Here is a 21125-nt window from a genome sequence, read left to right as displayed (position 1 = left end):
ATATTAATTTCTTACATTGTTAATAGCCAAATGTCCCAGGCTTTATCTGCTGGGGGGTAAGGATGAGGTCCCCAGGAATTCTCTCACTGCAGTACCCCTCAGCTTTCCTGCAGGCCCCCAGAGTTCATGTGCCTTGACACCCACCTCCAAAGTCTGGGAATTATTTTTGCAAGGTAACCCATTCGTATTTTGACTTCTTCACTGAAGTCCATGTAAGGGAGCAAAATTTGCCTCCCAAAATATCTAGATGTAATTATTTCAAGCTGAAAACAATCGAAGCCCAAAAAACTCAGAAAAAACCTTGACCATCTCCCTAGCTGCCTAAAAAAATTTAGATAGAGGACCTCTTCCTGGAACAGAGTGATCAGAGCAATCAGCAGAAATCTCTGCAAAGAATATGCACAAAGTATGGTGAGTGAAACTGAGCAGGGCCTAGAGATCACAGTCCACTCTGTGTCCTCCTGTCCTGTTGTTTGCCCAGCAAACCTTTGTTTATCAAACATTGCTTTTCCATCTTCACGTGAAGTGCTTTCCTCCCCTTTGAAGTCCCAAACCACCACCTCCAACATCCACTAGTGTCTCTAGCTGAAGATGGCATTTAAAGTAAGAGCTTTGGCCATTTTGCCTACTTACTCAGTTTTCCTGGGTCTCTCCCATGTGTACACATTATTAAACTTCTGTTTAATTTTTTGCCTGTTAAAAGAAAACTCTTATAAATAAATGGGAGGCTTTCTATGCTCATGGATTGAAAGACTTACTGTTTCTAAATGCCCATACTGTCCAGAGCAATCTATAGATCAATGTAACTTCTATCAAAATCCCAGCAGTTCCATTCTGCTGTTCCCTGGCAGGTACCATTTCTGTTCTCTGCTTCTATGAGTTTGACTATTTTAGATACCCTATATAAGCGGAATCATGGAGATGTTGCTTAGTGAGTATAAAGTCTCAGTTATGCAAGACAAGTACGTTCTAGAGATCCGTTGTACAACATAGTGCCTCCTGTCATTAACAATACTGTGTTGTGCCCTTGAATTTTTGTTAGACGGTAGATTTCATGTTAAGTATTATCAAAAAACAAACAAAAAAAGGAGAAGCACAAGGAAAGTGCTGGAGATGATGGATATATCTGTTACCTTGATTGCAGCAGTGGTTTCCTAAGGTATGTGCATTTATCCAGACTCAGATAATTGTATATATGTACAGTTTTTGTATATCAATTATTCCTCAATAAAGTTGTTTTAAAATACCAGTGGTATTTTTACAGAAGTGGAAAAAACAGTTCTAAAATTCATATGGAAGTTCGAAGGACTTGGAATAGCCAAAACAATCCTGTAAAAGGAGAATAAAGCTGAAGTCTCACACTTTATGACTTCAAAACATATTACAAAGACACAGCAGTCAAAACAGGATGGTACTGGCATAAATACAGACATGTAGACCAATGGAACAGAATAGAGAACCCAGAAATCAAATTCTTGCTTATATGGTCAAATGATCTTCAGTGTTGTCAAGAGTAACAGTGAGGAAAAGATAATCTCCAACAAATGGTGTCAGGAAAACTGAATATTCATATGCAAAGGAAAGAAGTTAGACCACATCTCATAGCATGTACAAAAATTAAAATGGATTAAAGACCTAAACATAAAACCTCAAACTGTATACCTTTTAGAAGAAAACATAGGGAGAAACTTTATGATACTAGTTTTGACAATGATTTTTATGGGTATGACACCAAAACCACAGATAACAAAAGCAAAAGAAAACATGGGATTATATCAAATTTTAAATTTATATAATCTGGCTACTATCCAGATTATATAAAGAACTCCTGTGACTCAGTAACAACAAACAAGTAAACAAGTAACCTGAATTTGAAACAACCAAAGGACTTGGATAAACACTTCTCCAAAGAAGATAAAATGTCACATAAGCATATGAAAAGATGTTCAATATCATTAAGCAGGGGAATACAAATTAAAACCACAATGAGATACCACCTCACACCCATTAAGATGGCTACTGTTTGTTTTTTTTAAGTGTTGGTAAGGATGTGGAGAAACTAGAATACTGTTAAGAATGTAAAATGGTATAGCCACTATGGAAAATAAAACAGAAGTTCCATATGATCATCAGTACTACTCCTGGGTATACATCCAAAAGAATCGAAAGCAGAATCTCAAAGAGATGTGTACATCAGTGTTGATAGCAGCATTATTCACTCTAGCCAAGAGGTGGAAGTGATGTAAGTGTCCATCAATGGATGAATGGATTAAGAAAATGTGGTGTATATATATATACAACAGAATATTGTTTCCCTTTTTAAAAAAGAGGAATTCTGTCACATGAAGCGATAGATTAATCTTGAGAACGTTATGCTAAGGGAAATCAGCCAGTCACAAAAAGATGTATACTGCATGACTCCACTTATGAGGAATCTAAAGTGGTCAAACGCAGACAAATAGAAGAATAGTGGTTTCCAGGGGCTGGAGGGAGGATGAAGTCAGAGTTCGTGGTGTGATGAGTGTAGCGTTTCAGTCATGCAGGACTGAGTTGGATGGCAAGTGGGTAGAATCTGGTGATGTCCCAGATTGTGCAAGTGATTGACAGTATTGTAGTCTGTTGTAGTCTGTTAACTATAGTTATTTGCACCCCAAAATATCTGGATGTAATTGTTTCAAGCTGAAAACAATCGAAGCCCAAGTGATTGACAATACTGTACTGTAGGTGATTGTGCAAGTGATTGACAGTATTGTACTCTACACTTGTAAATTGTTGGGAGGATGAATCCTATGTTTTCTCTGCCACAAAAAGAAAAGAAAAGGCTGGGTCTATATTAATGTCAAAGTAATTTTTAGAGAATATTGCTGGGGAATGGCAAAGGGGTCAGTTTATCAGGAGGATATAACAATTCTAAATGTTTATACACCTAATAACAGAACTTCAGAATGCATGCAGCAAAATCCAATAGAACTGCAAGGATAAATCCACAGTTATAGTTGTAGATTTCCATGTGCTGCTCTTAATAATGAATAGAACAAGTAGAGAGAAAATCAGTAAGGATACATAGAACACTTACAAGACTATCAACCAACCTGACCTAATTGACATTTACTTTACACTTCACTGAACCACAGCAGAATACACATTCTTTTAATTTTTTCCTGTGAAATCTTTATACATCTTGTTGTCTTTCCCTACATGTTATCTTTTCTACTTTATCAGTTCAGTTCAGTTCAGTTCAGTCGCTGAGTCATGTCCAACTCTTTGCGACCCCATGAATCACAGCACTCCAGGCCTCCCTGTCCATCACCAACTCCCAGAGTTCACTCAAACCCACATCCATCGAGTCGGTGATGCCATCCAGCCATCTCATCCTCTGTCATCCCTTTCTCCTCTTGCCCCCAATCCCTCCCAGCATCAGAGTCTTTTCCAATGAGTCAACTCTTCGCATGAGGTGGCCAAAGTACTGGAGTTTCAGCTTTAGCATCATTCCTTCCAAAGAAACCCAGGACTGATCTCCTTTAGAATGGACTGGTTGGATCTCCTTGCAGTCCAAGGGACTCTCAAGAGTCTTCTCCAACACCACAGTTCAAAAGCATCAATTCTTTGGCACTCAGCTTTCTTCACAGTCCAACTGTCACATCCATACATGACTACTGGAAAAACCATAGCCTTGACTAAACAGACCTTTGTTGGCAAAGTAATGTCTCTGCTTTTTAATATGCTATCTAGGTTGGTCATAATTTTCCTTCCAAGGAGTAAGCGTCTTTTAATTTCCTGGCTAAAGGACACTAGGAATCTGAGTAAGAAGGTATGGGTTCAAGCATACCCTTGTCATATAGAATATACATACCTTTAACTCATACACAGAATATTTCCCAAGATAGACTATATTCTGACCATAGAATAAATCTCAACAAATTTTAAATATTCAGTTCACTAAATATGTTCTCTGACCATAATGGAATTAAATTAGAAACAATAACAGATCTGTGAAAAATTCCTAAATGTTTGATAAATAACAACTTTTAAATAACCTATGGGTCAGAGAAGAAGAAATCAAAAGGAAAATTAGGAAATATTTTGAAATGAAAATACAGCATATCAAAATTTATGGGATGCTGCTAAAGCTGTATTTAATAAGTGAGTTTAGCAAGGTTACAGATACATGATCAATATATGAAACTCAACTTTCTATATACTAGCAACACATAATTGAAAATAAAATCTTTTAAATACCATTTATAATTCTTCACCAAAATATTAAATACTTGGAAGGAAAGTTATGACCAACCTAGATAGCATATTAAAAAGCAGAAACATTATTTTGCCAACAAAGGTCCATCTAGTCAAGGCTATGGTTTTTCCAGTGGTCATGTATGGATGTGAGAGTTGGACTGTGAAGAAAGCTGAGTGCCGAAGAATTGATGCTTTTAAACTGTGGTGTTGGAGAAGACTCTTGAGAGTCCCTTGGACTGCAAGGAGATCCAACCAGTCCATCCTAAAGGAGACCAGTCCTGGGTGTTCATTGGAAGGACTGATGCTGAGGCTGAAACTCCAATACTTTGGCCACCTCATGCAAAGAGTTGACTCACTGGGAAAGACTCTGATGCTGGGAGGGATTGGGGCAAGGAGGAGAACGGGACAGCAGAGGATGAGATGGCTGGATGGCATCACCGACTCGATGCACATGAGTTTGAGTGAACTCCGGGAGTTAGTGATGGACAGGGAGGCCTGGTGTGCTGCGATTCATGGGGTCGCAAAAAGTCAGACATGACTGAGCAACTGAACTGAACTGAAACCTGTAGAAAAGAATACATTTGAATCAGTTCTAATGAGATGGATGAAACTGGAACCTATTATACAGAGTGAAGTAAGCCAGAAAGAAAAACACCAATACAGTATACTAACGCATATATATGGAATTTAGAAAGATGATAACAATAACCCTGTGTACGAGACAGCAAAAGAGACACTGATGTATAGATCAGTCTTATGGACTCTGTGGGAGAGGGAGAGGGTGGGGAGATTTGGGAGAATGGCATTGAAACATGTATAATATCATGTATGAAACGAGTCGCCAGTCCAGGTTCAATGCACGATACTGGAGGCTTGGGGCTGGTGCACTGGGACGACCCAGAGGGATGGTATGGGGAGGGAGGAGGGAGGAGAGTTCAGGATGGGGAACACAGGTATACCTGTGGTGGATTCATTTCGATATTTGGCAAAACTAATACAATATTGTAAAATTTAAAAATAAAATAAAATTAAAAAAAAAGAAGCCCAAAATAGAATATAAACAATAACAAATGAACTCTATTACAAATGGGTAACACAACTACATTAAAGAAGATAAAAGAAGATAAGGAAAGAGCTAAATAACCTTGGAAAATAATATCTTCACTGGATACTCTAAAGACGAAAGATACAAATACTGTAGTCTAGTTAGTAAATTACTTTCTCAATGGGGTAATGGTTGGCAATTCTATTAACAGTTACAAAGGAAAGGGGGAACCTTGCATTATTGAATTAAAATTATCTGTATGATTACATAGTTTTTAATACATATAGATACAGAAAAATACAAGTATATGGGTATGTATGAACTGATACACATTCATGTATTCCTAGTTGTGTCTACTAAGAGGATTCGGTAGCAATGACACCCTAGTAGTAACGAGCACTCCTAGCCCCCAGATTTGGTTCCAAATACCATTCTCCAGTAAAAGGAATCAGGGCTGCTTGGAGAAAAGGTTGATTCTCAGGTGGGAGCATAGACAATATAAAATGAGCCTGCACTATTTTGTGATACCAGAAAATATGGAAGTGTTCACAAAAGGATGGGGTATGTCAGGAGGACAAAGGAGCCAACCTAACAGCTCCCAGGGACCAAAGCTAGCTCAATTTGAGCAGCAGAATAATATTAGTATTTTATGATGCTATTGATAAACTGATATAATCCAACACAATGATAGTATTGGATTATAACCCATAGAATGAAATAAATACCCATGAGTCTATACTGACATAAATTGAACAAATAAATACAAGGGAAGGACAGCTCTTCCTTATAGAAAAATTTCACTTAACAAATGTGGAGGGGATGAGGGGGAAAGCAAAGTAAACACCACTATATAAATTTGGTCAGTCAGTCAGTCAGTTCAGTCGCTCAGTCATGTCTGACTCTTTGCGACCCCATGCATCACAGCACACCAGGCCTCCCTGTCCATCACCAGTTCCCGGAGTTTACTCAGACTCACGTCCATCGAGTCAGTGATGCCATCCAGCCATCTCATCCTCTGTTGTCCCCTTCTCCTCCTGCCCCCAATCCCTCCCAGCATCAGAGTCTTTTCCAATGAGTCAACTCTTCGCATGAGGTGGCCAAAGTACTAGAGTTTCAGCTTTAGCATCATTCCTTCCAAAGAAATCCCAGGGCTGATCTCCTTTAGGATAGACTGGTTGGATCTCCTTGCAGTCCAAGGGACTCTCAAGAGTCTTCTCCAACACCACAGTTCAAAAGCATCAATTCTTTAGCATTCAGCTGTCTTCACAGTCTAACTCTCACATCCATACATGACCACTGAAAAAACCATAGCCTTAACTAGATGAACCTTTGTTGGCAAAGTAATGTCTCTGCTTTTGAATATGCTATCTAGGTTGGTCATAACTTTCCTTTCAAGGAGTAAGCGTCTTTTAATTTCATGGCTGCAGTCACCATCTGCAGTGATTTTGGAGCCCAAAAAAATAAAGTCTGACACTGTTTCCACAGTTTCCCCATCTATTTCCCATGAAGTGATGGGACCACATGCCATGACCTTCGTTTTCTGAATGTTGAGCTTTAAGCCAACTTTTTCACTCTCCACTTTTACTTTCATCAAGAGGCTTTTGAGTTCCTCTTCACTTTCTGCCATAAGGGTGGTGTCATCTGCATATCTGAGGTTATTGATATTTCTCCCGGCAATCTTGATTCCAGTTTGTGTTTCTTCCAGTCCAGCGTTTCTCATGATGTACTCTGCATATAAGTTAAATAAGCAGGGTGACAATATACAGCCTTGATGTACTCCTTTTCCTATTTGGAACCAGTCTGTTGTTCTAAATTTGGTAAACAGCACTATAAAAATGCCACAGTCAATTTCTATAAATGGCTGCTAATATTTGTGGGCAAAAATTTACAGAGAAACAGGATACTGACAGAGTCTCAAAGTATCTCCTCCATGATATTTATCAACTGTTAAAGGAACGTAATAAATTTATGGTGGCAGACCCAACAGATACCACTTTAACCAAGTATATTCAAAAATTAATACAAGTTGTAAGACCTATCAACACCACATACTCCTTGTATGACTGAAAAGGACACATCACTTCCGTGGTAAATTCACTAAAAGTGTGTAACTTTAATCATAAGAAAATACCAGACATGCCACATTGAGAGACATTCTACAGAAAAACTAACCAGAACTCATTAAAGTGTCAGAAAAATGAAACATAAGGAAAGACTGAAGAACTGCCATGGATTGGGATAGCAATGAGACACAAGAACTAAATGCAGTTAGGATCCTGAAACAGAAAAAAAAAGACTTCAGGGGGAAAGCTGGTAAATTTTGAATAAGATCTGTAGTTTAGCATTGCTGCTGCTGCTAAGTCGCTTCAGTCATGTCCGACTCTGTGCGACCCCAGAGACGGCAGCCCACCAGGCTCCCCCGTCCCTAGGATTCTCCAGGCAAGAACACTGGAGTGGGTTGCCATTTCCTTCTCCAATGCATGAAAGTGAAAAGTGAAAGTGAAGTCGCTCAGTCGTGTCCGACTCTTAGCGACCCCATGGACTGCAGCCTACCAGGCTCCTCCATCCATGGGATCTTCCAGGCAAGAGCACTGGAGTGGGGTGCCATTGCCTTCTCCGGTAGTTTAGTATCAGGTTGGTACAAAAGTAACTGCGGTTTTGGATTGTGAATATTAAATCATTACAACTAGGCTCAAACACATCTTTATCAATCAAAATAGGAACAATTACAGTCAACACATTTTTGCCATCAAAAAATGTTTGTTTATTCCTGTAGCATAAAAATCTGTGCTTCAGGATTCAGTAAACTCTTGGAAAGTATTTTCTGCCTCCCGCTGGTTGTGGAAACATTTTCCTTGCAAAAAGTTGTCAAGATGCTTGAAGAAGTGGTAGTTAGTTGGCAAGAGGTCAGGTGAATAGGGCAAATGAGGCAAAACTTTGTAGCCCAATTCGTGAAACTTTGGAAGCGTTGGTTCTGCGACGTGTGGTCAAGCATTGTCATGGAGAAGAATTGGGCCCTTTCTGTTGCCCAGTACTGGCTGCAGGCATTGCAGTTTTTGGTGCATCTCATCAATTTGCTGAACATACTTCTCAGATGTAATGGTTTGCTGGGATTCAGAAGGCTATAGTGAATCATATGGGCAGCAGACCACCAGACGCTTACCATGCCTTTTTTTGGTGCAAGTTTGGTTTTGGGAGGTGCTTTGGAGCTTCTTCTTGGTCCAACCACTGAGCTGGTTATCACCGGTTGTTGTATAAAGTCCACCTTTCATCACACATCACAATTTGATCGAGAAATGTTTCATTGTTGTTGCATAGAATAGGAGAAGGTGACACTTCAACGATTTTTTTTTTTTTCAGTCAGCTCATGAGGCAGTCATTTATCAAACTTTTTCACCCTTCCAATTTGCTTCAAATGCCGAACGACCATAGAAAGATCGATGTTGAGTTCTTCAGCAACTTCCCATGTAATTGTAAGAGGATCAGCTTCGATGGTTGCTCTCAGTTGGTCATTACCAACTTCTGATGGCTGGCCACAGTGCTCTTCATATTCAAGGCTCTCATCTCCTTTGCAAAGCTTCTTGAACTGCCACTGTACTGTATGTTCATTAGCAGTTCCTGGGCCAGATGTGTTGTTGACATTGGTAGTTGTCTCCACTGCTTTACAACCCATTTTGAACTTGAATAAAAAATCACTGAAATTTGCTTGTCTAACATCATTTCTGGAGTCTAAAATAAATATAAAATAAGTAATAAGTCATTAGTCATAAAGCAAGAAATGTGCATTAAGATGATAACCACTTTTATTTAAAAATGTATTCCACTATCAAACAACAAAGTTCAACAGAGTGAAACCGCAATTACTTTTGCACCAACCCAGTATTACAACAATGTTCATTTCTTAGTTTTGATAATTGTACTGTGGTTTGTTCAGTTCAGTTCAGTCGCTCAGTTGTGTCTGACTCTATGCAACCCCATGAACCGCAGCACGCTAGGCCTCCCTGTCCATCGCAAACTTCCAGAGTCCACCCAAACCCATGTCCATTGAGTCGGTGATGCCATCCAACCATCTCATCCTCTGTCGTCCCCTTCTCCTCCTGCCCTCAATCTTTCCCAGCATCAGGGTCTTTTCCAATGAGTCAGCTCTTCACATGAGGTGGCCAAGGTACTGAAGTTTCAGCCTCAGCATCAGCCCTTCCAATGAACACCCAGAACTGATCTCCTTTAGGATGGACTGGTTGGATTTCCTTGCAGTCCAAGAGACTCTCAAGAGTCTTATCCAACACCACAGTTCAAAAGCATCAATTCTTCAGTGCTCAGCTTTCTTTCAAGTCCAACTCTCACATCCATACATGACCACTGACAAAACCATAGCCTTGACTAGATGGACCCTTGTTGGCAAAGTAATGTCTCTGCTTTTGAATATGCTGTCTAGGTTGGTCATAACTTTCCTTCCAATGAGTAAGTGTCTTTTAATTTCATGGCTGCAATCACCATCTGCAGTGATTTTGGAGCCCAGAAAAATAAGTCAGTCACTGTTTCCACTGTTTCCCCATCTATTTGCCATGAAGTGGTAGGACCAGATGCCATGATCTTAGTCTTCTGAATGTTGAGCTTTAAGCCAACTTTTTCACTCTCCTTTTTCACTTTCATCAAGAGGCTTTTAAGTTCTTCTTCACTTTCTGCCATAAGGATGGTGTCATCTGCATATCTGAGGTTATTGATATTTCTCCAAGCAATCTTGATTCCAGCTTGTGCTTCTTCCATCCCAGTGTTTCTCATGATGTACTCTGCATATAGGTTAAATAAGCAGGGTGACAACATACAGCCTTGACGAACTCCTTTTCCTATTTGGAACCAGTCTGTTGTTCCATGTCCAGTTCTAACTGTTGCTTCCTGACCTGCATACAGGTTTCTCAAGAGGCAGGTCACTTAAGTTGTTACCACTATGAGAAGCTAGGAGAAGAACATAGGGAATCTCTCTGTAATATTTTTGTAATTTTCTGTAAGACTAAAATTATTTCCAAATAAAAATTTAAATAAGGTTCATTGGTTTTAGACTGTACTGGTAAGTACAGTCTAAATAGCTAACTGCTCTGAGGAAACAAAGAAAAGAGATGTAACTGATGTCTTTCCATTCATGACTAGCCAATTAATAGATTATTTCTGTGGTAGTATTACTGTTGCCTCTGGTTATTAAATTAACAGTAATTATCTCCATTAGATTCTTCAGACTCATTGAAAATGTTTTAAAAACCTAATTAGAAAAAAAAAAAAAACTCATTTCACATGCTAATAAGGTAATAATGCTCAAAATCCTCCAAACTAGGCTTCAGTAGTATGTGAACTGAGAACTTCCAGGATTTAAAACAAGCTGGATTTAGAAAAGGCAGAGGAACCAGAGATCAAATTGCCAACATCCCCTGGGTCATAGGAAAAGCTAGAGAATTTCAGAAAAACATCTACTTCTGTTTCATTGACTACACTAAAGCCTTTGACTGTGTAGACAACAAATAGTGGAAAAGTCTTAAAAAGATGGGAATACCAGACTACCTTACCTGCCTCCTGAGAAGCCTGTATGCAGGTCAAGAAGCAACAGAACCGCACATGGAAAAACAGACTGCTTCAAAAGGGGGAAAGGAGTTTGTCAAGGCTGTATATTGTCACCCTGCTTATTTACCTTATATGCAGAGCACATCACGCAAAATGCCAGACTGGATGAAACACAAGCTATAATCAAGATTGCCAGGTTCAGGATGGGGAACATGTGTATGCCTGTGGTGGATTCATTTCAATATATGGCAGAACCAATACAATATTGTAAAGTTTAAAAATAAAATAAAAATAAATAAAAATAAAAATACTTGAAATCCAAAAAAATAAAAAATAAAAGATTGCCAGGTGAAATAACAATAATCTCAGATACACAGATGATACTACTCTTATGGCATAAAGTGAAGAGGAACTAAAGAGCCTCTTGATGAAGGTGAAACAGGAAAGTGAAAAAGTTGACTTATAAATCAACATTCAGAAAACAAAGATCATGGCATCTGATCCCATCACTTCATGGCAAATAGATGGAGAAACAGTGGGAAACACTGACAGACTATTTTCTTGGGCTCCAAAATCATTGCAGGTGGTGACTGCATCCATGAAATTCAAAGACACTTACTCCTTGGAAGAAAAGCTATGACAAACCTAAACAGCATATTAAAAAAGCAGAGACTTTACTTTGTCAACAAAGGTCTGTATAGTCAAAGCTATGGTTTTTCCAGTAGTCATGTATGGATGTGAGAGTTGGACCATAAAGAAGGCTGAGTGCTGAAGAATTGATGCTTTTGAACTGTGGTGTTGGAGAAGACTCTTGAGAGTCCCTTGGACTGCAGGGAGATCAAACCAGTCAGTCCTAAAGGAAGTCAGTCCTGAATATTATTGGAAGGACTGATGCTGAAGCTGAAGCTCCAGTACTTTGGCCACCTGATGTGAAGAACTGACTCATTAGAAAAGACCCTGATGCTGGGAAGTATTGAAGGCAGGAGGAGAAGGGGACAACAGAGGACGAGATAGTTGGATGGCATCAATGACTCAATGGACATGAGTTTGAGCAAGCTCCAGGAGTCGGTGATGGACAGGAAGGCTGGCATGCTGCAATCCATGGGGTCTCAAAGAGTCGGATGTGACTAAGCAACTGAACAACAAAGGAAAAAAAAACTATTTCACGGTTTTAATGTTCAAATAGTCTTCTATGAGAACAGGATATCAGATTTAAAATAAATAAAAACCTAAATTGGAAAACAGATTTATCAACACAGTGATTTTGATGAACATTAGCTGACTCACGTACCTTAACATAAAGTTATTTGGCTACCAGGCTATTATTTTTTCCAATAATTTCCCATGTCTATAGGTTAAGAAAGAATCATTCTAGTTGGCTTCTGTCTATCCTCCTTTTTGTGTAAATTTCACTTGGCAATCTCTAACAAGATCTATGGGATGAATTTCGCTGACGTATGTTAGAATTACAGCATGTACCTGTAAGACACTTGATTTACAAATCACCAGATATAGCCAGATTAACATTTTAACTTTCTTGAAGTATACTGTACATATCCAAGTCACACAAAAGTGTGCTTGTGAAATATTTGAGTTTAATAAAATACTAGTTAAATTTTAAGTGTATTGTTCAGTATTGTGAAACAGCAAGTATGCTCAACTGGCAAGTATTGTACAAGAGTTTAAAAAAATTCAGTATGTATCTTAGGGGGTTTTTTGGTATGTTTGTTAACTTAGTTATGATTTTGTTCTTTTTCAGGATGTGGTAGATACACATCCTGGCCTCACGTTCCTGAAAGACGCTCCAGAATTCCACTCCCGGTACATCACCACGGTAGGCTGAGTCCTTTTTTGTCTTAATAAAACTCTTTTAAGTTTCCTTTTTGTCACTGCCTAGTATCTAAGCTTTTAGATCTTTATGTAGAATGGGCCATAATGATTATTTTAAATGGGAGGAAATAAAATTGAATTAATTATTTATATCTCATTCACTTCTTCTATGTGCCTAGTGCTTAAGAAGTCTCTTGTATACAAAATCTAAGTGATATACTCATTCTTTCTGGTCTCCATTAATATTGATACCCAGTTGATCTTTAGTATTTGCAAATAATACAAGAATTTTTCAACAGCCTTTTCCCAAAAAAAAAAGATGTTATCTAGAGTACCTCAAAATTAGAACTGAGATGATAATGAGAAATGAGTATTTATAATCAGAAAATAAATCATGTAAGAATTTAAAATAACATAATCACAGTCTCCTGTTTTGCAAGGTGTTCTCATTCCGTTTCTCATGCACAGCCTCATTCGATCAGTCACAGGCAGGGCATGCATTACGGGTGAGAGCTCACAGGCCTGCAGCTCACACTGCAGCCACACCAGGCGTTCTCTGCCCTAGCTCCCAGATTATCTGTGCAAGAATTCCACAGATGAACCTCAGGGCACACCTCGCATTCACAGCCATACCCGGCTGATACGATCCCCACCTCTGGTTCAGCTCTCCCAGTAAATAGGGCAGTCTCTTCTGAGGAAGACCCTCTCCTTCTTGGGGCACTTTTTGTTGGCTATGGATTGTTGGGTTCTGTTGAATTACAGAATACTACCACTATTTTTTCTCCTGTAGGAACTTCATTATTTCCTTTTACATTGATTCTCTGCTGACATAAAACTTTATAAGACTTCATTTGAACCATAAGATGTCACTGCCATCTAAGACTGTCTTAGAAGTTGTTTTTGCTTGTAACCACAACCCGACACTAAGCTACCTCTACCACAGTCATCCTGGCCCAGCTGGTCATCCTTGTTTCTCACGTGGATTCCCTCTAATTGGTCTCCCTGCTTATACCCTCATTGCCCTACAGCCTAGTCTCCACAGAGTTATTCTTTGAAAATGTAAGTCAGATCATGTCACTCCTCTGCTCAAACCCTCCAGTGTTTCCCCATCTCATTCAGAATGAAAGCCAAAGTTCTTGCCATTATTCTCCATAACCCCCCACCCACCCACACCCTCACAATGCCCACTCTCTGTTACTTAAGCAACAGTTGTTCTCTCTGCTCCTGGAACAAGCCAAACCCACTTCTGCCTCAGGTGCTTTGTCTTTACTCTCTCCTCTGCCTGGAATGCTCTTCCTACAGATTGCTGCGTGACCCACTCCCTCACTTCATCCAGATGTGTGCTCAGACATTCCCTTCTTAATGAGACCTTCCCTGATCACCCTCTGCCTTCTTCAGCTGTCTTCTCTCTCTGTCCCCTCCCTCTACTCTTCTTTTGTTTTGCTTTATTTTCCTTCTTAGTGCTATAACATCTGATATTTAAAATTTTTGTTTATTGTCCATGTCCTTCTCTATAACATAAACTCCATGAGAGGAGGGACTTCATCTATATTTAGATCCTGCTATATCTCTAATACCTGAAATAGGGCCTGGCACATAATAGATATACAGTAGGTATTTATTGAGTGAGTAAGTGAAGTTATTCATGTGTAGAATTAAGAACTCTACATGTAACCATGGTTTCAATCCCAATGAGAATTACTGGATTCTGATTGTTGACTGTTCTGTAAACTCAGGGCATATTAAAATTGAGTTGGCCAAAAAGTTTGTTCAGTCTTTTCTGTAAGATGTAACAGAAAAACCTGAACAAACTTTTTGGTCACTCAATAATGTATTAGAATCTCAAGAGATTGAAAAGATCTTGATAATCTATTCCAACATTCTGCCAATTCAGAAAATGCTCTGTATAGGAATCATTTGAATTTGTTCTTAGAGAAGATGTTAAAGATCAGAATTATGAAAGCACAAATTTTCCTTTGTACTCTTTCTAGTTTGGTATTTACTAAAGTATGATCCCCAGACCTATGATAGACTGGGATCATCTAGTGACCCCTGGTAGTTTTATGATTTCAGAATGAAAAGCCATGATACAGTTTTGTTTGCATGTAATTCACATTTTCTGAGAAATACTAGTATGTCAATCATTGACCAAGAAGAACTACATAGGGGGTACTCTTTCTACCCCCTTCTGATGCCTATGTCAGAAGCTTTCTCTATCTCCTTTATACTTTAATAAAACTTTATTACACACACACACAAAAAAAAGAACTACATAGGTCAATTAACAGAATTCAGTTAATTTTCTGCTGACATATGCATGGTATTTGCATATTATTGTTTACTTTTTTAAATTTATACTTTATTGCTAGTATTATGCTACTTTAAAATCCCCTGTTCACAAAAATGAATCCAGTATAACTTGTTCACTTTGCTGCACGGAAGAAACTAACACAACATTGTAAACAATAAAAATTTTTTCAAGATGAATCCATTACTCAGAAGTTGTCATAAAAGTGTAAACTACTTATGATTAAATAGCGATAATGGGGCAGCTCGAAACAGCATCATAACATACGTAGTAAATTAGGTCCAACTGAGAACACAAAATGTGAATCTGTATATACTAAGATAAGTGTGACTGCTTGTTTGTGATAATCCCATACTATCATTGAAAACACCGAGGTGCCAATAAAAAAGTATCACACTGAATAGAATTTTATTGGACTGATGGTCTGTTCTCCAGTGTCTCTTCTATTATGAAATTTGGTCAGATAATGACATGAAGTCATTGAAAATTTTGTACTATATCAAAGTACAGTGAATCTTTCTATAAAAAATACAAAATAAGCTTTCTAGTATGAAATTAATTTTCTTGCTAAAGGCATAATAGTAAGCAAATTTAGAAAAGTGTCATACTTTGCCCTGCTCATGACAAAGACAGACAACAGTTTTTCCAAGAGACTCACAAAGATCAGTCAGAATTAATGACAAATGTCTCAAAAAACAAAAATTAATTTATCATCTGACCCTACTGAATATAATTTCAATGGCATACAGCATAGGATAATTAATAGATTTTGTTCACATGCTAGAGTTACTCAATTATTTCACTTTACAGTTGGAAGAAACTGCTGACAGCTTATGACTCAAGTATTAGCTTATGTGTGGCACATAAATGATGAAGAAAACTGGGCAACTTTTATTTTCCATTTATCAGTGAAAACCTGTGCTACAGGAGGAAAAGACTATATTTGTTTGTTTAGTTAATCTTAATTATTTTGTCAGCTGTTTTAGATTGGAAAGCTAGAATACCAAGTATGCATATAGCAAATACCCAAAGTCACTCTTATTTCCAGAGAAGAGTTGACATTGAGTAATAAACCTTTTGATATTGAATGAAAATGGAAATTGGAAATACCTGCAAATTGTGACCCTTGAGTATGCATATTTGCATACCATGCAAAGAAATTACCAGTAAATAAGACTCTGCTTATCCTTGTTGGCACATGCTGACTTTTGAGGAAAGAGGTAGGTTTTAAAATAAGCGATAAGATTGAAAATACTTTTCTGTAATATTGGTGCTGGCAGTAAAGATATTTCAGTGGCGCCTAGTAGAAGGGCCAGGCTTCTGGCACTCAGGTGTTCACCTGCATCCATGTCACCTACAAAGAGCAATCTCTGTAATTTCTGTGTCTGAGTTTGATCCCCTTGTCTAAAACTCTCTTGACAGAGCCACCAAACACATACTTCCATTCCTAAAAGTGTGAAAAGTATCAGTCACTCAGTCTTGTAACCAACTCTGTGCAACCTCATGGACTATAGCCTACCAGGCTCTTCTGTCCATGGAATTCACCAGGCAAGAATAGTGGAGTGGGTAGCCATTCACTTCTCCAGGGGATCTTCCCAACCTAGGGATTGAACCCAGGTCTCCTGCCTCCAGGCAGATTCTTTACGGTCTGAGCCACCAGGGAAGTCCCCTTCCATTCCTGGTGATCTAAAATTGTGAATTAGAAATTTACAGCCACTATGGAGATCAGCGTGGAGATTCCTTAAAAAACTGGAAATAGAACTGCCTTATGATCCAGCAATCCCACTGCTGGGCATACACACTGAGGAAACCAGAAGGGAAAGAGACACGTGTACCCCAATGTTCATCGCAGCACTGTTTATAATAGCCAGGACATGGAAGCAACCTAGATGTCCATCAGCAGATGAATGGATAAGAAAGCTGTGGTACATATACACAATGGAGTATTACTCAGCCATTCAAAAGAATACATTTGAATCAGTTCTAACGAGGTGGATGAAACTGGAGCCTATTATACAGAGTGAAGTAAGCCAGAAGGAAAAACATAAATACAGTATACTAACGCATATATATGAAATTTAGAAAGATGGTAACAATAACCCGGTGTACGAGACAGCAAAAGAGACACTGATGTATAGAACAGTCTTATGGACTCTGTGGGAGAGGGAGAGGGTGGGAAGATTTGGGAGAATGACATTGAAACATGTAAAATATCATGTAAGAAACGAGATGCCAGTCCAGGTTCAATGCACGATACTGGATGCTTGGGGCTAGTGCACTGGGACGACCCAGAGGGATGGTATGGGGAGGGAGGAGGGAGGAGGGTTCAGGATGGGGAGCACATGTATACCTGTGATGGATTCATTTTGATATTTGGCAAAACTAATACAATTATGTAAAGTTTAAAAATAAAATAAAATTAAAAAAAAAAAAAAAGAAATTTCCAATTGAGTAGATATAAAGAAAACTGATTTATAATTCAAATTGTCTGTCAAGTTGACTAGAGATCCCCTGGTAAAAAATTATCCAATTTCATTTCTGTCATTGGTAGTATGTAGTTATTCTTACTGCTATTAATTTTTACATTTTTTTATATTTTTATATTTTTCTTAATTTCTCTTAAAAACCTAAAACTGGTAGACCAAAAGTTAGGGGGGAAAAACTGCAATTCGTGTAGAACCAGCAACTACGTGATCTTACCACTAGATGGTGCCCCTCCCTCGGTAAGTTAAAATGCTGAATCAGTATTGTGGAACCCAGTAAATGTGCTGATATAGTGGGGCCACTGAATAAGGAGAGTTAGGCTATGGAGAATGGTATACATGTTCAGTTTTTTACAGTACAAGGCAAGTAGCTTATCAGATGCTAAAAATAGGAAATTACTTGATATTCAAAATGTTGACAAATTTTAAAAATTCTGTCAGAACAAAAAATGAAAAAATAATAAAATAAGCAAAAATACAGACTCAAGTTTTATACTTTTAAGTATAACATAGTACCTCCATAAGTAATATAAAATATTTAAGTAGTATATATATAAAATTTAGGTAGATAGGAAACTTAGACTTTAAGATAATTTTATATTCACAATCAAGAAATAAGGACAAAATCTTACAATGTACAAAAAGAAAAGTTTGGTGTAATAATATGTGTTGTAATTGACTTTAACTTGAGAAAAGGAACATGGAACTATGATAAAAGATATTCTTAATTTTTATTTTCATATATATATATATATATACACATATATAATTTCTGGCCTAAAATCCTCTATTTTCTGCCCTGAAGCACCTCATTCAGAGTCTGAGTGGAGCCAGTAGAGAACTTATAAACATCAGCTAGTCCCTGCTCCCACCCAACATAGGAATCCTGTGAGTTTCTGCGTAAATAACTTGGTGAGAAGTAACTTCGCTACTTCATACAACCCATTGCTTTATAGGGCTAATTTTAGGAAACTCTTATTTACATTGAAGCATTTCTATCCAGTAGTTCTAGTAGTTCCAGTTCTAGTTCTACACTATGATGCAATACGAAGCCAATCAACGTCTTCCACCTGAGAGCCCTTCAGATCGTGATCACACCTACACTCTAGTCCAGTAGTATCTTTCACAATAATTTTATATACAGTTCCCTGTTTTATATTTTCTGTGTATCTTATATGTAGCCTATAAATAAATCATAGACAACAATACTGATTTATGTAAAATATTAATAACTTCCCTAGGTTACATCCATCTGCTGTTCAAAACTCTGAAGAGTTTATTCAGTTAGCTAGCTATGAATCCAACGCATATGTCTCTATCACAAATACAACTCAGAAGTCTTTGTTATACAGCTTTCCAACCTCATTAATTTATCAAGCAATTTTCCAAAGAAGACACACAGATGGCCAACAGGTACATGAAAAGATGTTCAACACTACTAATCATCAGGGAAATTCAAATCAAAACTAAAGTGAGATATCACCTCACACTTGTTAGAATGGCTTTCATCAAAAAGACAAGAAATAACAAAGATGTGGAGAAAAGAATGTAAGTTGGTGCAACCAATGGAAGTTCCTCAAATAAATTAAAATAGAGCTAATTCAGCAATTCTGCTTCTGGGTATTCATCCAAAGAAAACAGAAACACTAACGTGAAAAGACACATGCACGCCTGTGTTTACTATGGCCTTATTTACAATGGCCAATATATGGAAACAAGCTAAATGTTCATTAACAGATGAATGGATACGGAAGATGTGGGCTTCCCTGACAGCTCAGTTGGTAAAGAATCTGCCTGCAATTCAGGAGACCTGGTTAGATTGCTGGGTTGGGAAGATCCGCTGGAGAAGAGATAGGCTACCCACTCCAGTATTCTTGGGCTTCCCTTGTGGCTCAGCTGATTAAGAATCTGCCCGCAATGCAGGAGACTTGGGTTCAGTCCCTGGGTTGGGAAGATCCCCTGGAGAAGGGAAAGGCTACCCACTCCAGTATTCTGGCCTGGAGAATTCAGTGGACTGCATAGTCAATGGGGTCGCAAAGAGTCAGACACAACTGAAAATTACTGAGTAAATCTTAAAATTTCACAAGAAAAAAAATTCTGTAACCATAGTGATGTATGTTAAGTAGACATTGTGGTGATCATTTCACAATATATATGTTCATTCGCTTCAGGCATGTCCAGCTCTTTGCGACCCCATGGACCTTAACCTACCAGACTCCTCTATCCATGGAATTTTCCCAGCAAGAATACTGGAGTGGATTGCCATGCCATCCTCCAGGGGATTTTCTTGACCCAGGAATTGAACCTGTGTCTCCTGCATTGCATGTGGATTCTTTACCTGCTGAGCCATCAGGGAAGCCCTTCACAATATATGCAAATATTAAATCATTAGTATGCCAAAAACTACTGTATGTTAATTATACCTCAGTTTTTCTTAAATTATCATGTAGTTATTGACCACCTGTTGATATAGGCAGAGCAATATATCAGGCACTGGGATGCACGTGAAAAAAGACCAGGTGCCTTAGACTTTGGAGGTGGTGAGAGTCAGGTGTACCTGTGTCTAGAACATAACCACAGGATGACTGAAGGAGCACAGACATGGGTGACGTCAGGAGCACAGAAGACAGCTCAGCCCAAGTCCCTATTCTGGGGCTTCCTATGGGAATCACTCTTTGTCAAAGAGTCCAGAAACAGAATAGTCGTTTAGTTTAGGATAGATGTCTAAATGTCTTCCCCTTTTTGTTCTTTATGCACTAAAATAGCCTTTTTACAGGGATCTAATCTCTTCTATGGGCTTCCCTGGTGGCTCAGAGGTTAAAGCCTCTGCCTACAATGCCGGAGACCTGGGTTCAACCAAGGATACAGAATTTCCATATCATTAGATAATCAAAATCAAAGCCAGTATACCAAAAAAAAAAAAAAACCTTGTTTAATTGCTTTTCTCACCCTTGCTTCTTTTTGGAGAAAATGAAAAAAAACAAAAAACAAAAAAACTACCAGGTCAAGGGCAAATTAAATGGGTGGGAATAAGTCAGGTAAAATGCAAAGAATGCACCGTGGCCTCCTACCTCCACCACAGCACATAGATCCTCAATTTCAGACACACTTGCCAAGCTTCCTCCTCCTCTTTCATCTTGTCCTGGTCTTCTCCAGAGTTTCACCTTTGTTAAGCTTACTAAAACCCAGTTAGTAACAAAATTGTTCATGCCCAAGTCAGGACTTGGTATATAAATTATCCCAAATGTATCTGAGTTTCCAGAGTCTGTAAGTCTTCAAAACACCAATGGATAAGGCTATACTAACTGGAATAATACCCTCTTGAATCATACCACGTTGGCAGCCTTTCTTCTGACCCAGTAATTGCTAAGCCAACCCAGTACATACTTCTCACCTCTTGTGCTTTCCAAAAACACCTAGCCCAACAGGCACTGCTTGAGTCAGGCATCACTGTATGAGAGGTTAAAAAAAAAAAAAAAGTGACATGTAGGCACCTAGGAAATGCAGACTTGTGAGCAAAGAATCTTTTTATTCTTAGAATTATAAGGGCAGATGTAAAGTATATGGATGTAGATTTTTAAACATTTTTACTAGAAATGACACTGGATATAATCACAAAACTTGCTTGGTTCAAAGAATATTCATAAGATGGCCTTTGATAACATAA

At 38.4% G+C, this 21125-nt stretch overlaps 1 protein-coding gene and 1 long non-coding RNA gene across 7 annotated transcripts in view; one reads left to right on the top strand and one right to left on the bottom strand.

The window, feature by feature from the left end:
• Positions 1–21125, top strand: part of PPP2R3A (protein phosphatase 2 regulatory subunit B''alpha) — a 233030-nt gene that overhangs the window by 120312 nt on the left and 91593 nt on the right. For all 5 annotated transcript variants that reach the window (XM_024996316.2, XM_024996309.2, XM_059889121.1 and 2 more), the window contains one exon: positions 12597–12671. In XM_024996316.2, the coding sequence (XP_024852084.1) occupies positions 12597–12671 (75 nt within the window). The remainder of the gene's footprint in view (positions 1–12596; positions 12672–21125) is intronic.
• Positions 1–21125, bottom strand: part of LOC132345898 (uncharacterized) — a 96509-nt gene that overhangs the window by 13703 nt on the left and 61681 nt on the right. The gene's annotated exons all lie outside the window — the stretch shown is intronic.

This window comes from Bos taurus, chromosome 1 (genome assembly GCF_002263795.3).
Source record: "Bos taurus isolate L1 Dominette 01449 registration number 42190680 breed Hereford chromosome 1, ARS-UCD2.0, whole genome shotgun sequence".
NCBI lineage: Eukaryota > Metazoa > Chordata > Mammalia > Artiodactyla > Bovidae > Bos > Bos taurus.
Note: the sequence above shows the minus strand (reverse complement) of the source record. Positions and strands in the feature narration are given on the sequence as shown.